The sequence below is a fragment of the Oryctolagus cuniculus genome, chromosome 4 (assembly GCF_964237555.1).
Source record: "Oryctolagus cuniculus chromosome 4, mOryCun1.1, whole genome shotgun sequence".
Lineage (NCBI taxonomy): Eukaryota > Metazoa > Chordata > Mammalia > Lagomorpha > Leporidae > Oryctolagus > Oryctolagus cuniculus.
The window spans coordinates 63,628,622-63,646,029 of record NC_091435.1 but is presented as its reverse complement, the minus strand read 5'-3'; the positions used below and the strand labels follow the sequence as shown (position 1 = coordinate 63,646,029).

The 17,408-nt window shown below is 36.9% G+C and overlaps 2 protein-coding genes across 10 annotated transcripts in view; one reads left to right on the top strand and one right to left on the bottom strand.

Moving 5' to 3' along the window:
• Positions 1–17,408, bottom strand: part of LOC103350624 (HHLA2 member of B7 family) — a 194,952-nt gene that overhangs the window by 14,332 nt on the left and 163,212 nt on the right. For 2 of the 3 annotated variants that reach the window (XR_011387859.1, XM_070072070.1), the window contains exon 2: positions 13,069–13,149. The exons of the other annotated variant lie outside the window; for it this stretch is intronic. Coding sequence is in view for 1 of the 2 variants with exons in the window: in XM_070072070.1 (XP_069928171.1) it covers positions 13,069–13,149 (81 nt within the window). In the remaining variant the exon portion in view is untranslated. The remainder of the gene's footprint in view (positions 1–13,068; positions 13,150–17,408) is intronic. 3 annotated transcript variants of the gene reach the window in all.
• Positions 1–17,408, top strand: part of LOC103350623 (myosin-15) — a 170,990-nt gene that overhangs the window by 136,419 nt on the left and 17,163 nt on the right. The gene's annotated exons all lie outside the window — the stretch shown is intronic.

The following is a 17,408-nucleotide window of genomic DNA, read 5'->3' as shown; positions in this document are numbered from 1 at the left end:
TTTAATAAGCAAATCTAGACTCTAGAAATTGTAAGTCTCCCATAGCTGGGCCGCATTTTCTAACATTATAGCATCTCCCAGACAGACTAGAAGTCTAAATTTGAAATTCAGAACAGAAAACCAAGTTTCCTCAAAAGGATAATGAATGAGGCACCAGGACTGCTTGTCATTCTCTCTTCCTTACTGGAGTGGTACCTGCCACAGGCCTTTTTCTGAAACAGTTGTACCAAGATCTTCCCCTAGTTCTAACTGGCTAGGGTTTACTTGGAAATAAGAGGCTCTGAAAATCCCTTTTCTTTGTGAGACACAGAATGGTCCTGATACTTTGCTTTATGTGAACTGTAAATTGGATCTCTGATTAGGACGATGGGCAACACATACTCTTTAGAACTTTTCTTCCTGATTATTTTTCTACACTCCAAAATGAATCCGATATGAGGCAACAGTTTTAAAAATAGAATGCAGGCTTAACTATATTTTACATAAACTGACATCCTTATTATATAGAAAAATAGGAACTTCAGATGCATTCCCAACTGCTCATTCTGCATTCCTAAAGTGGCAGCTCTATAAAGGGAGGTTAACTCCATCTCTAAAAGCTTCCATCTATTTGAAGACCACATAACCTAAGCACAACTCTGTGCTTTCTAAATTTTACTACACAGAATCACCAAACCTCCAAATTTGTCATTCTTCCTAACTTGCACAACTAGGATGATAGAAAAAAATGTGTTAAGCATGTGTTCCACTGACTCAAATACATTTACTGAAGGTTAGAAAGAGGACTGCTATGGTCCTCATGATGTCAAGTTGGTAAGGGCAGAGGGGACCAAGCAGCTCACAAAGAAAGGCAACTTCATGGAAGATATTCCATGACACTCTACTTAATGGACTAAGAATATTTTTTAAAATGCATTTTAGCAATTAACTATCATTAGGGGTATAATCTTAGTGCTTCAAATATCCTGTGGCAACCATTTCCACCATCCTCAGACAATGCATTGCTTCTTGTGCAATTAGTAGAGTCCCCAGTTCTAACTTCCTATTGTGCTACAGCATCAACTCCCATGCCTAAGCGTTAAAGTTAATGGTGTGTGTAGCAGGAGCTGGAGATCCCAGTACATAGTCACCAACATGTACATATTTTTCTTTATTCTGGAAATGTTGAAACCCGGAAGAGGAAATCTTAAAGTAGCTTTTTCAATACAGAATTTTTATATGGTTGGAAGAAGGAAGGCTGTCTCTTCTCATGAACAGAAGGATTTCTGTAGATGAAATTTTGACAAGTTGTAATAGAAAGTATTTCTTAAAAGCCAATCTAATTTACCTATTTGATAGTCAAAAACCCCTACTGCTACAGCCAAAACTCATTACCTAAACCCAACTGCTACTTACCTATATGCAGTGTGTGGACAATGAGTAAATATATTTGTTTGAAGAAATATTGTATAAATGTTCTCCACTATCTGAAAGACTAAGATCTGTCAAGGTCATAGAAAATCATTCTGGTTTACCAGCATTTTGTTCCATGAAAATCAGGGTTCACTGATAGTTGTGAGGAGCTCAGATGGCAAGCCAGGACAGAGGAAGTGCCACCTTCTTCTCTGGACCAAGTAACTGTGAAGTCTTGATGTGGTAGGGAAGAAATGTTGACAAGTTGACATGTGAGTTAAAGCTGCTCATTTTTCATTTTACTATGACCACGTAACAACAGAAGACAACATGGCAATGAAGATTAAGTTGCCAGATGAATTATTCTGTTACATTTAGCAGGGAATGGAGTCTTTAATATTGGTATCCTTAGAAATGCCTATTTGAAAAGCAATCAGATGTTTGTACTGTGGAGTTCTTAAGTTTTACTATAAGTTTTCCACCTATATTAGTTTAGGCATGCTAGGTGGGCTAAGCCTGGGCCAAGTAGCAAGGTGATACGCATGGGTCTTAACTCCTAGTATCTGATGGCAAGCACTCAGGAATGTGGCTACCTGTTACTAGCCCTTGTAACTCAATGCTCTTCTGTTGGCCCCTCAAAGGATGTTCCCCGGAACTCTTCTGGTATGCCATCTATTCCCTAGTAGTCACTGTTATTTTATAGTCCCAACCACTTCTTATATCTAGATAAATTCTCTTTACTTTCACATAGGAAGTCTATTTCCAAGTGTGTGTGCCTAATCCCCATTCAGAATAGGGTCTTTTAGAAGAGGGACTCTGCAGATCCTGTTCTGTCTTGTCCTTCCAGTTTGTAATTTAGCAGGCTGACCTCTATAGACTTGCATGGGTTAGTCTCCTTGGCTCTAGACTTGTCTTCTTTTCTATCCACTACTCAAGAGTGATGCCAAAGCAAAATTCCTAAAATGCAAATCTTCAAATCCTTATTTGGCTCAATCCTACTTCTAGGACCCAGTTTCTTCTTTTTTAAAATTATTTATTTGAATGGTGGAGTTACAGAGAGGGAAAGATAGAGAAAGAAGATCTTCCATCCACTGGTTCACTTCACAAATGGCTGCAACATCCAGGGCTGGGCCAGGCCAAAGCCAGGAGCCAGGAGTTTCTTTTGGGTTTCCCACATGGATAGCAAGAGCCCAAGCACTTGGGCCATCTTTCACTGCTTTTCCCAGTCTGTTAGCAGGGAGTTGGATCAGAAGTGGAACAGCTGAGACAGAAAACAGCACCCATATGGTATGCCAGCTTAACCCACTATGCCAAAACACTGCCTACCACCCTCTCCCTGGTCAGTTTAATCTGCTTAGGTAAGTGTAGAAAAACTTTCATCTGTTTCTGCCTCCTCCCCCAAGTTCATTTCTTGATCCTCTAGTTTTGATCTCAACCACTTTTACTTCCACAAGTCCAGGCAAATTTACCGTTTTTGCTTTTGCAAATACTGTGCTTTTTATCTGGAGTGCCCATTTTCTTCTGGAGTCTCCCAGTGATCTTTTAAAATTTTGCCCCTTAGGCAACTTCCTTAAGTATCTATTCCATAACAACCTCATTGATACCCATCATGGTGAGCAGAATTAATTATTCTATTTTTAAGGACAGTCTCTACAACAATGGGGATGGGAAAACTGGATCCCCACAGGCAGAAGTATTAAACAAGAGCCCTACATTACACTGTACACAAAAATCTACTCAAAATGGATCAAGGGCCTAAATCTATGATACAATACCTTCAAATTACTAGGGAACATTGGAGAAACTTTGCAAGAATTTGTCATTGGCAAAGACTTCTTGGTAAAAACCCCAGAAGCACAGGCAATCAAAGCAAAAATTGACAAATGGTATTAAATCAGGCTGAAAAGCTTCTGCACTGCAAAGAAAAGACTCAGCAAAGTGAAGAGGCAACTTACAGAATGAGAGAAAATATTTGTGAACTATGAAACTGATAAAGAATTAATATCCAGATTCTATAAAGAGCTCAAAAACCTCAACAACAACAAAACTAACAATCCAGTTAAGAAATGGGCAAAGGATTTGAACAGGAATTTTTCAAAACAGGACATTCAAACAGTCAACAGATATGAAAACTGTTCAAGATCACTAGCCTTCAAGGAAATGCAAATCAAAACCACATTGAGATCAATTTCTGTTCACAATTCATCATAATGATAGGACTAAGAGTCAAAGGGATCACATAAACAAGAATAGTGTCTGCAAATACTAACCGATAGAATAAAAAAGGGAGAGAATGATCCAACATGGAAAGCGAGATACACAGCAGACTCATAGAATGGTGGATGTCCTAAACAGCACTCTGGCCTCAGAATCAGCCCTTAAGGCATTCAGATCCGGCTGAAGAGCCCATGAGAGTATTACAGACATGGAAAGCCCAGACACTCTGGAAAAAAAATGACCTAAATGAAAGATCTCCGCGTGTGAGATCCCAGTGGAAAGAAGGGTCATCAAAGAAGGAGGTACCTTTCTCTGAAGGGAGGAGAGAACTTCCACTTTGACTATGACCTTGTCTAAATACGATCAGAGTCGGTGAACTCAAAAGGCTTCCATAGCCTTGGCAACTCATGACAAGAGCCTAGGGAGATTACTGATGCCATAAACAAGAGTGTCAATTTGTTAAGTCAACAACAGGAGTCACTGTGCACTTACTCCTCATGTAGGATCTCTGTCCTTAATGTGCTATACATTGTGATTTAATGCTATAACTAGTACTCAAACAGTATTTTTCACTTTGTGTTTCTATGTGGGTGCAAACTGTTGAAATCTTTACTTAATGTATGCTAAACTGATCTTCTGTATATAAAGAGAATCGAAAATGAATCTTGATGTGAATGGAAGGAGAGAGGGAGCGGGAAAGGGGAGGGTTGTGGGTGGGAGGGAAGTTATGGGGGGGGGAAGCTATTGTAATCCATATTCTGTACTTTGGAAATTTATATTCATTAAATAAAATTTAAAAAAAAACACATTGAGTTCCACTTCACCCCTGTTAGAATGGCTGTCAAACAGAAATTAACAAACACGAAATGCTGGTGAGGATGTAGGGGAAAATGTTCCTTAATACATTGTTGGCATGGATGTAAAATGTACAGCCATTGTGGAATCAGTATGGAGAAACCTCAGCAATCAGAAAATAGATCTACCATATTACCCAGAAATCCCACTCCTGGGAATTTACCCAAGGGCAATGAAATCAGCATATGAAAGAGTTATCTGTACCCCATGTTCATTGCAGCTCAATTCACAATAGATAAGCTATGGAATCAAGCCAGATGTCCATCAACTGATGACTGGATAAAGAAATTATGGTACATATACACTTTTGAATATTACTCAAGTGGTAAAAAAAATTTCGGTCATTTGCAACGAAATGGCTACAGCTGGAAACCATTATAGTTACTGAAATAAGTCAGTCCCAAAAAGACAGATACGATATGTTCTGCTTGATCTATGGTAACTAATAGAGTACCCAAAATGTAATGTATTGGAGAGAAATTGACATTTTGAGATTTGATGATCATTTAAAGCTCTTGTCTGTAGTGATGAGGAAGAGTGTTTTGTTCTTTTTTCTTCATACTATTTGTTGAACTCCTTACTTAGGTGCTTAGAACTCTTTACTGAGAACTTAGATTAATCTTATGAGTATAAATTTAGCTGAAAATAGAGCTTTGTAAAAATTAAGAATGGGAATAGTAAAGGAAGGAGGAAAAAAGGTGGGAGCATGGGTGGGAGGAAGGGTGGGATGGGAAGTATCACTATGTTCCTAAATCTGTATATATGTAATGCATGAAATTTGTGTACCTTAAGTAAAATCTAGAAAAAAATTACTCCATTTTTATGTGAAATTTCAAGTCTAGTCTTATATGTATGTGTTTGTACTAGATGTTGTGGGTCCAGAAATGAGTAAGCATCAATGTTCTTAATTTCACTGTCAGGATAGCACAGCTGGGAACATAACAGAGTCTTAGAAAGACAAAACAATGCAGAATTTAAGGAACTGTTACTGCTTCAGGAGACTCAATTCTGAATAAACATGATAAATTGTAATTATAAAAATTTCTTTGGAAAATTTAATATTAACATTTCTGACTCTTGCCTATGTTCCCATTTATGCCTGAATGATAAAGAACAAGAATTGGGTGCTCATGCTTTTAAAACTGGTATCTTGTAAAGGGTGATGAATCACACACAATTTTGCTGATAAAAATTTTGAGAATATGAAACCCTGGGGAAGATCAAAAAGAATAGCTAACTTTCTCTTGCCCACAAAAGAGATATTTACAGTAAAATTCTATTACAAGAAAAAATATCACCTAATATAGTAATTTTACTTAGAATTGGATAAGTAGTATCCAATTTATGTTTCTTCCCCTTAATTTTTTTTTACTTTTAATTTCTGAAAACTTTTATTTAATAAATATAAATTTCATAGGCACAGCTTTTGGAATATAGCAGTCTTTCCCCTATACCTGCCTTTCTACTCCCAAAACATCCCACTTCCTATTCCCTCTCCCATCCCATTCTTAATTAAGATTCATTTTTAATTATATTTATATACATAAGATCAACTCTATACTAAGTAAAGATTTCAACAGTTTGTACCCACACAGACACACATATAGAAATTGATCATGGTTTGGGTTTGTTTAAAAGAGAAGAAGAGAAGGAGTATTAAAAATTGATCATGTTGTGAAACAGGTATTAAAAATTAATGAGCTAATACTACCTGAAGAGATTTGATAGGACCTGCCACAATGATCAGATTGAAGTTCTCCGTGCTCACTTCCTGCTTCTCAAAGAACTGAAATAACAAGTAAATAACTACATTTTAAGGTGAGTGCTCAAGGAAGAACTTTGGAACAGAGCAAGGAAGAGAAGGGTACCCTATAGCACTAAGAAGTTTGGCATGGCAGTGTGATGAGAGGATCAAAACACACAGGCAACTCTAATCCTGGCTCCCAAGTAGGGAAATGCCCACTGCAGGGGAGTGAGTGGAAAGACTCCAGTAGACTACACCTATGGAATGAATGTCAGAACTCAGCTTTAGGAGGGATCTACAGTGATAACAGACTTTGAGTACTAAGTAAGTGGACCAACTTGGAGTACACATAGTAACTGCTTTAGGAACTTACACGGTCTCCCTCACAATACCCAGACAGGCTGTGATAGTGTGATGTAATTTTGAAAATGGAATTGCTTTTGGAATTCATACAGCCTTAGGGGAAAGAAGCCCCTGAATATCTCTATACTAGTGACCCACAGACATCGCACAAGCTAAAAGAACTTTAACCTCACAAACCCAATTCAGTCCAGCGGTGCAACTGTGACCCCAGTCCTTTAGCCCAAACAATGTTCTACACTGTAGTGGACAGTGGGTCCAGAGCAGTTGGGTTTATTCTCCCTACACTTTAGGAGTAGGGACTTTTGCCTCTGAAACTTAGAGCCTATTTCCCCAGCTCCCTCTTTCTCCTCAGGTCAGTTGCACCCTGACATAGAGAATCATTTGTTTCCACTCATTGGGCCAGAGTGTCATTCCTGCCCAAACCTACACTTTGGTTGCCACAACAGCAGGAAATACCTACTAGACTTTGGGCCAGAACAGCCACAATGCATCCCTCTGCCACCAGGACCCATGCTGGAAGTGATACCCCCAATTCCCCTGTTGCCACTGCCATTGATAACAGTGACAGAGATACAGGGAGACTACATTACAGTGTCCAACAGGAACTAAAGCCAATGTGGCCTATCAAAGTAACACTCAAAGACTTATCTTCAAGAAAAAGCCTTCAGACTACAAAAGCCACCCTTTTCAGAAATAATAGATTCAACTGATCTGTCAGACATCAAATATCAAAGTAGCAGCACAAGGATGAAAAAGCAAGACAAGGTGATGGCTCCAAAAGAACATTATCACGCCTTCATATCTGATTCCAAAGTAAAACAGATTGACAAAATGATAAAAAATGCAAAAGAATTATTATAAGGATATTCAAAGAATTATAAAAGAATACAGCTAGTTTAATGAAATTAGGAAATCAATGCTTGGTACTAAATAGAAAGTCAGCAAAGAGAGATCTTTAAAAAGAACCAAAAGGAAAAATTGGGACTTAAGAACTCAATAAGTCAAATAGAAAATATAGTTGAAAGTCTCCACAACAAGCTAGATCAAGCAGAAAATATTTGAACTTGAAGATGGGTCTTTTGAAATATTTTAGAGCAAAAAATGAAGAAAAAACATAGTAAAGACAGTCTCTGAGACCTTTGAGGCAATATTAAATAAAAAACATTAAAATGTTGGGAATTCCTCAGGAAGAAGAAAGGAATAATACTATAGAAAATTATAGTTAATGAAATAATAGCCAACAATTTTCCAAATCTTGGGAAAGATATGAAAAAAGGAAAGTACATGAAGCCTAATAGACATGATATGAAAAGATCCTCACTGTGACATATCACGTCAAAAATGCGAGATGAAGAGAGAATTCTAAAATCTTAAAGAGCAAAGGACCAAGTCACCTTTAAAGAAGCTGCCATTATACTGTCCGCAAAATTTTCAGCAATAATCTTAGAGGCCAAGAGGGAATGTAAGTGTATATTACATCTTTTGGAAGAAAAAAAAAACTGCCTGTCAAGAATTATATACCTTCATATTATCCTTCATAAATGAAGATGTGAAGACTTTCCAAACTGAAAGAAACAAAAACTTACGGAACTCATCACTACCAGACTGGCCTCACAAAAAATTCTTCCGGGATTCCTACATCCAGATGCAGAAGGTAAGACTAAAAAAATTATGTAAACGAATAAAACCAACTAGAAAATGAACAAAGTATATTTAAAGTGAACAAAATAATTTTAGATGCAAATTATGACTTATCAATAATAGCCTTGAATGTAAATGGACTAAATACCCCAATTAAAAAATATAGACTGGTTTAATGAATGAAAAAACAAGACCCAGTGATACACTACCTACAAGAAACTCATCATCAGTTCTCTCTTTCTTTCACACACACACAAAGTGAAAGACCCCAAATCCCATTAAGCTGAGTGGTAAAAATGCCATCTTATATAGATAGGATTAAGTGCTAAAGTGATCATATAAATAAAATCAAGTGTCTGATAATAATAATACTAGAATTAAAAAGGAGAGAATGTTCCAAAATGGGAAGCAGTCCACACAGTTGACTCATAGAATGACAATTGCTTTAAGTAGCACTCTGACCTCAGAATCAGCCCTTAAGGCTTCATGATTTGGCTGAAAAGCCTGTGACAGCATTTCAGGCATTGAAAGCCAAGACACTGTGCCTGCATGAAGGATCTCTGTGAGTGAGACTCCAGTGGAAAGAAGTGGCCATCAAAGAAGGATGTACTTTTCTCAAGAGGGAGGAGAGAACTTCCATTTTGCTTATGGCCTTGTCTAAACACTGATGGAGTTTGTGGATTCAAAAAGCTTCCATAGCTTAAGCAGCTCATGTCAACAGCCTCAGGTGGTCACTGACATAATACATAAGAGTGTTAATTGTTAACTAATTGTGCACTAATTGTGCACTAACTCCCCATGCAGGACCTCTGTCCTCAATAAGTTGTATTGAGAGTTAATTGTAAAACTTGTTCCCAGTTTGTGTGTGAATGTGTGTGTGTGGGGGGGGTGCAAATTGTTGAAATCTTTACTTAGTATAGACTTGGTCTTCTGTGTACAAAGTTAATTGAAAATGAATCTTAATGAAGAATGGTCTGGCAAGGGGAGAGGGAGGAGGTGCAGGGATTAGAGTGTGGGTGGGAGGGCAGGTATGGTGGGAAGAATAACTATATTCCTAAAGTTGTATTTATAAAATTTGTATTCCTTAAAAAATAATTAGATTAAAAAAGAATTGAAAAATTATTTCATTCAACCAAAACTAAAAGATAGCAGGAGTAACTATATTAAATCTAAATACACCCAATGCCTGAATACCCAATTTTATAAAACAAACATTAGAGCTAAAGGGAGAGATAACATGAACACAATAATACTGGGGGATCTCCACACCTTACTTTTATTAATGGCTAAATCATCCAGACAAAAATTCAGCAAAGAAATGTGATCATTAAACTATGCTGTGGACGAAATGGACCAAACAATTTATACAGAATATTCCATGCAACAGCAGCAGAATATATATTCTTTTCATTAGCACATGAAACATTCTCTAGGATTCATCATTTATAAACCACAAAACAAGTCTCAACAGTTTAAAAAATCAAACTCATCTATCTTTTCTGACCACAATGGAACAAAGTAACACCAACAAAAGAAGTTCTAGAAATTATATAAATACATGGAGAATGAACAACATGCATCTGAGTGAAAAATGAGATATTGGAGAAATCAAAGAAAATTTTAAAATTCTCTGAAAAATGGAAATGGAAGGGCTGGCCTAGCCAGCTACACCACATTCTATGATGCCTGCATCCCATATGGGTGCCAGTTCAAGTCCCAGTTGCTCCACTTCTGATCCAGCTTTCTGCTGATGTGCCTGGGAAAGCAGTGGAAAATGGCCCAAGTGCTTGGGCCCATGCAGCCAATTGGAAGATCCAGATGAAGCTCCTGGCATTGGTTTAGCCCAGCTGTAGCCATTAAAACCATTAGGAGAGTGAACCAGCAGATGGAAGAGCTCTCTCTGTCTCTCCCTCTCTGTAACTCTGCCTTTCAAATAAATAAATGGTGCCAAGAAAACAATATATCCAGATATTGAGGGAAGCAACTTATTCCCTGCCTCTCCCCTTATACAAAGAAAAACAAAACAAAACCAAACAAAAAACTCAAAATGGATCGAGGACATAAATGTAAGACCTGAAACTGTGAAACTGATATAGCAAAACATATGTAAAATACTTTATGACCTCAGAATTGGCAATGATTGTTTTTATAAGACCCCAAAGCACAATCAACAAAAGCCAAAATAGACAAATGGGATTTTATCAAATTAAGAAGTTTCCAGATAGCAAAGAAAATAATCAACAGAGTGAAAAGAAACCAACAAAATAACAGAACATATTTGCAAACTCTTCACCAAAGGAACAATAGCCAGAATATATAAATAATACAAACAATAAATCCAATTAAGTAATGGATAACATATCAATAGACATTTCTCAAAAGAAGAAATACAAATGGCCAGCAAACACATGAAAAAACATTCGATATCACTAGCTATCAGAAAAAGGCAAATCAAAACCATGCGATATTGTCTCATTCCAGTTAAAATCACTATTACCAAAAAAAGAAAAGATAAATTCTGACACAGATATAGAGAAAAGGAACCCTTTATCACTGTTGATGGGTATCCATAGTAGAGCCATTATGTAAAATAAGTAAACAGTTTGTTTTAAAGCTACAAATAGACCTATCATTCATACCACTTCTGGGTATATATGTGGAGGAAATGAAACCAGCATAACAAATATGTGCACTACTATGTTTGTTATAGCACTGGTCACTTTAGCCAAGATATGGAATCAACCCAGGTGTCTGTCAGTGGACAAATGAACATAAAATATATTATACCCAATAAAATGCTATTTGGCCATATGAAATAATGAAGTCCTGACATTTGCAGCAAAATAGAGGAAACTAAAGGTCATTATGTTAAACAAAATAAGCCAGAGAAAGACAAATACCACATGTTTTCTCTACATGTGGAAGTTTAAGAAATGTCTATCTTAACTTGGAATAGTGATTATGAGAAAATGGGAAGAGTAGGATAGGAAAGAGAGGGAGGTTAGGTAAAGAGTACCAAAACTCAGAAATAGCAAGTTCAGGTGCTCCACAGCATAGTAGGGGTGACTACACTTCATAGTACTGTATTGCATACTAGGACTGGGTAGAGAACTGGAAGAAAAAAGTTGGTGGGCTCTAAACATAATAACAAGGAAATGGAAAACATTTGATCAATTTACACTGTATACCTGTGAAATATAGTGAAATATTGCACTATACCCAACAAAACTGTACAAGTACTACATGTTAGTTAAAAAATGTTAAAGAATGGAGAGAGGCAGTAACATCAAATAGATCATTTTGTTGTTGTTTAGTTGAAAGATTAGAGATAATTGGAGGTTGTGTCCAGATCAATAACAAGTATTCCTTAAATCTATGATCTTTTTAGGAGCAATGCGGGTAGAATGAACTATAGAGAAATGCAGTAATAGACATGGGTAGATTTGCTACTTCCTATTTCACAAATGTTTTCATTCAACATATGACCACTTAGTAAGGTAAAAACTAATTCTGTTTTACCAGTGAGGAACTGACTGCTTAAGATAATACAGTCAGTAAGGATTAGCCCTGAGAAATCTAGTCTTGTAACTCCACAGATGGATTTTCTCTATTTTCTTTTCTTTCTTTCTTTTATTTGAAAGGCAGAGTTAGAGAGATGGAAGAGAGACAGAGAAAGAGGTCTTTCATCCACTGGTTCACTCCTCACGTGGCCGAACCAGCAGAGCCCAAAGCCAGCAGCCAGAAGCTATTTCTAGGTCTCCCTGGGTTGTCCTCTACTGCTTTTTCAGGTCATTAGCAGGGAGCTGAATCACAAGTGGATCAGCCAGGACTCAAACCAGCACCCAAATGGGATGCCAGCATCCCAGGCAGCAGCTTAACCTGCTATGCCACAATTTCAGCCCCTATTTTCTTTCTTTCCTTGTAAATTAATCTCTTAACACCTCCCAACCTCTGAGTAGCACTTGTACACACCTATGGAACCTACCACCCAATATCCATTGTCCAGTTCATGCTTGCTTCCACAATAAATTTTCCATTGCTCATTCATAAGATGAATTTGATCTTAAAACATTCAATGTACTGTTAAAATACAAAGGACCCAAAATCCAGTTTCTTCTGTATTGCTTTCAGAGAGAAATGTATTATCCCTTTTCCATGTTATGTATGGATGAGGATAAACACTTAACATACTGCGTAATAAGTAGATGTCTGTGTCTCTCTTTTCATCCATTATCACAGGCATGAGGAAAGCTATGCAGGAGAAAGAATGGTACATGAAGAACTGCTATCATTAGCTTCTTTTTTAGGACATCTGTACAGAATATTAGCTTAAAATATCTGAATTGAGAAGCTATATTTTTTAAGAAAAACTCAGGAGGAAAGAATATGATATAAAAATTAACTTCATTATAATAGAGGAAAATGCAATTTAAATCAACTATCCAATGCTTTTCCAGCTATCATATTAACAAAAGTTTATATTGATAATTTTTGGTGCCAATAAGGCTAAGGGACAAATAGATACTCTGTTGCTCATGTAATTAAAACTTGAGAAATCCTGCTTTTGGTACTTTCCTTTCATATAATTTCTCATTATTATATATGATAAAGATGTTCATCACAACATTGTTTGTTATTTAAACATTGGAAATGCCCAAATATCCGATAACACAAGAATGATGGTATCAGCTATAACATGATTATACTGAGATACACAAAGCCTCAAAAATAATGAGGTACTTTCATATGTATCAACTTGGAAAGAAGCCCATGTCATATTAAGTCAGAAAAAGATATTTTAGAAAAATGTAGATAGATATCATTGTTGTTTTATGAACTCTTTCATGAATACTAACCTCCCACTTTCAGCAACACTTTGCAATCTGATTTCTGTTCCCACATAACAGACATAAGTTTCATCATTTGGAAGACTTATTCTGAAAGAGAGAGAAGCATTCACATTGTGAATCTCTTTATAGAAGAGGGATGTCCTGTTTGCATACCTGGGATTTTGCATTTCCAAATAGTTATTGCCTTTGAGGTAACTATACACATTGTAATTACTGCTATTCTTCCAATAAATTACAACTTCAGGCCTATTTTCAAATAAACAAGGAAGAATTATAGCTTTATCACATCTTCCAATGAGTATTTGCTCATTCATACCACTAAGATAACACTGAAGAAATTTTAAAAGAATGCATCTAAATCAGAGTTGGTGAACTCAAGAGGCTTCCATGGCTTTGGCAACTCATGACAAAAGCTTAGGGTGATTGCTGACACCATAAACAAGAGTGTCAATTTGTTAAGTCAACAACAGGAGTCACTGTGCACTTACTTCCCATGTAGGATTTCTGTCCTTAATGTGTTGTACTATGTGAATCAATAGTATAACTAGTACCCAAACACTACTTAATACTTTGTGTATCTGTGTGGGTGCAAACTGTTGAAATCTTTACTTAATATATACTAAATTGATATTCTGTATATAAAGATAATTGAAAATGAATCTTGATGTGAATGGGATGGGAGAGGGAGCAGGAGATGGGAGAGTTGCGGGTGGGAGGGAAGTTATGCAGGGGAAAAAGCCACTGTAATCCAAAAGCTGTACTTTGGAAATTTATATTTATTAAATAAAAGTTAAAAAAGAATGCATCTAAAATCAAGAGCAGAGAAATTATGAAGAGAAATATTGACAGATGTTTGTCAAACATTACCTAAAAGAAGTTTCATAGGTCAGCAGGCTGCATCAAGAATGTTTGATAGTTTGATTATTAGAAACAAGACATGAAACACTGTGTTTGAGTTTCTTGAATTTCAGTTAAATACATGTTTGATGCAACTGAGAGAATTAGCAACAACCAAAAGAATAGAAACACTCAATTTCTGCCCTCTTGGTTAATAGTCTCATTTCTCCTTACCTGCTACAGTGATGGAAATTATATAAATGGCTTCTGTTCATTTGAATTTCAGGAATACATTTACTTTTTTTTAACATTTAGACAAGGTCATATTCAAAGTGGAAGTTCTCTCCTCCCTTCAGAGAAAGGTACCTCCTTCTTTGTTGGCCCATTCTTTCCAATGGGATCTCACTCACAGAGATCTTTCATTTAGGTTTTGTTTTGTTTTGTTTTTTGTTTGTTTGTTTGTTTTTTGCCAGAGTGTCTTGGCTTTCCATGCCTAAAATACTCTCATGGGCTCTTCAGCCAGATCCAAATGCCTTAAGGACTGATTCTGAGGCCAGAGTGTTGTTTAGGACATCTGCCAGGAATGCATTTACTTTTAACAATTACTATTACAGAAATCAATTGGTTTATCCTATATAGAGCCAGGAAACAGGAAAAGAATGGAATAATTTTAGCTTGATTGAGTCAGAAAAATATCTGGGGTTTTTGGAGAAAATTCTGGGTTCCAGAGTCTGGCAAGGATACTCATCTCTAATAGGAGAAGCCATGGGCAAAAGGAGCCCAAAAGGGGAGCCGGTGCTGTGGCATACTGGGTAAAGTTGCCACCTGCAGTGCCAGCATCCCATATGGGTGCTGGTTTGAGCCCCAGCTGCTCCACTTCTGATCCAGCTCTCTGCTATGGCCTGGGAAAGCGGCAGAAGATGGACCAACTTCTTGTGCCTCTGCACCCATGTGAGAGACCCAGAAGAAGCCCCTGGCTCCTGGCTTCAGATCGGCACAGCTCCGGCCATTGCAGCCAACTGGGTAGTGGTCCAGCGGGTGGAAGACCTCTCTCTCTCTCTCTCTCTCTCTCTCTCTCTCTGCCTCTCCTTCTCTCTCTGTGTAACTCTGACTTTCAAATAAATAAAAAAAAGGAGTCCAAAAGGGAAAATGAAGTGAAGTGATTCATTTACTTTGACTTTAGGATCATTCTTAAGATACAATGACGTAATCAAAATATAGTTAAGGGATGTCATTATGGTTATAAATGCACAAGTCAAATCCTCATTTACTTATTGTTTTACTAACAACTTCAGCAGTTGATTCATCAGTTGATTCATAAAATGATATGAAGTCAACACTTCATATATATCTATTCATATATATAGAGAGGTTTTCACAAAGAAAATACACCAACATGTTTCATATTACTAAAGAGCATATTCCACTCTTTAAGCAGTTCATAAAATATTTTAAATAGGTCTCAAGCCCTCTGTTTGGATTCTAAGATATTAGGACTGGAAGGGATCTTATTTTATGGACCACAGAGTGAAATCCTTTGGGCCATGGCCAAGGCCACCTAAGATCAGAGAACTGGGTGTACATGTGGCTCTGCCAGAATCTTTTCCTCTGCTTTCTCTTCTGGGGCCCTCCTACCCTTCTATGTCCCACATCTCTGCACAGAGCTAGAGGGATATGGTATTATGCTGAGATAAAGACATGGAAAGGTATGAAAGAAAAGGAGTGACTGTTGACCTCCTTTAACTGCTCCACTAAAACCCTCTAATATTTATTTTTTAAAGTGATTTATTTATTTATTTGAGAGGCAGAGTTACAAAGAGAGGGAGAGACAGAGAGGTCTTCCATCCATTGTTTCACTCCCCAAATGGTAGCAATGGTCGGAACTGGGCAGTTCTGAAAGCAGGAGCCAGGAGCCTCTTCCGGGTCTCCCACATGTGTGCAGGGACCCAGGACTTGGGCCATGTTCCACTGCTTTCCCAGGCCATGGATTGGAAGAGGAGCAGCTGGGACATAAACCAACACCCACATTAGATGCCAGCGCCACAGGTGGAGGCTTAGCCTACCAAACCACAGTGCTGGCCCCAACCCTCTAATATTTCATTAGATAATTAAGAATGCCTATCATATGACCTAGCAAAACTGATAAAGCCTTCTGTCAAGGGTCAAATATAAAAAAGTCAAACATACTTGCTTATCTACTGCTTTTGTTATTACATAACTGCTGAGAAAGAGTCTTAATCAGAGTTGGCAGGAGAAAGCATGGTTTTTAACCTTCATAAAGATGTCTAGCCTGTTCCCTATTAGCATTCACTGTGATCATTTAGGAATGTTCACAATAGTATGGCTGGGAAGGAAATACAGGTGGAATATTCTTATCCAAAAGGCATAGGATCAGAGGATTTCAGATTTTTTTTTTTCAGATTTGGAATATTTGCATATGCTCATATGTAATGAGATATCCTGGGGATGGGGCACAAGCTGAAATATGAAATTCACTTGTTTTATTTACATAGATAATATACACATAGCCTGAAGGTAATGTTTTTAATGTGCCTGCATTTTGACCAAGAGTCATCATATGAAGTAGATTAGAATTCTCCACTTGTGTTGTGATATCAGCACTCAAAAGTTTAGGATTTTAGAGCACTTCACATTCCCAGTTAGGGATACTCAATCTGTAGCCATTTTGTGTAGTGTGGTCACATTCCTATCTAATAATATAATAACTAAATTTGTACTACAACCACTCAGAGTGGTTATGAGAATGAGGAAAACAGCAGTACTTTTGCCATGATGTCTTTAGGAGGTTGTGTTATGCTAGCAAAGAGAAGAAAAGGGTTTATGTTGTGGATTTTAAGTGAAAAAAAGGAATTGGGAAGCATTATGATATCTACCTACAGAAGATTAATAAATGTTTGGCACCTACTAAACACAACATTGTAAAAAAATTGATGGAATATAAGTAAATTCTTAGTATATTAATATGGTCCATTTGCAAAAGGCGCACTATTTTCTGCTCATAGGGTAATAGCAGGACCTATTACTAAACATAAACTAGGATGTCAACACTGAAGAGGTTTTGCATATGAAGCAAAGCCTGTTTTATAATAGATTGTGAAAAGTGACTATGTAATTAATAAAGATTTAGAATGTATTCAACAGTGTTTCTCTGGGTTATGGTTATTATTTTTAAAGCTTTCTATAATGGGTGTGTATTACTTTTATAGGGAAATATACTAAACAATTTCAATAGTAAGTATCAATAGAGTTAATTAAGGTGTTATTTATATTCACACATTAAAAATAATCAAAATCCAAAAACATATTCATAAATGTCTAACAATAGTGCAAACCATAAGGCAGCCATTAATGTCATGGTTTACAAAGAGTTTTTCTAAAATTCAAAGGGAGAAAATACAAGCAGATGGAAAAATATGTACACATAAATATAGTTTCAAATGAGTAAAATATGATAAGTTTTCTTGGATGATGAGATCACAGGTAACTTT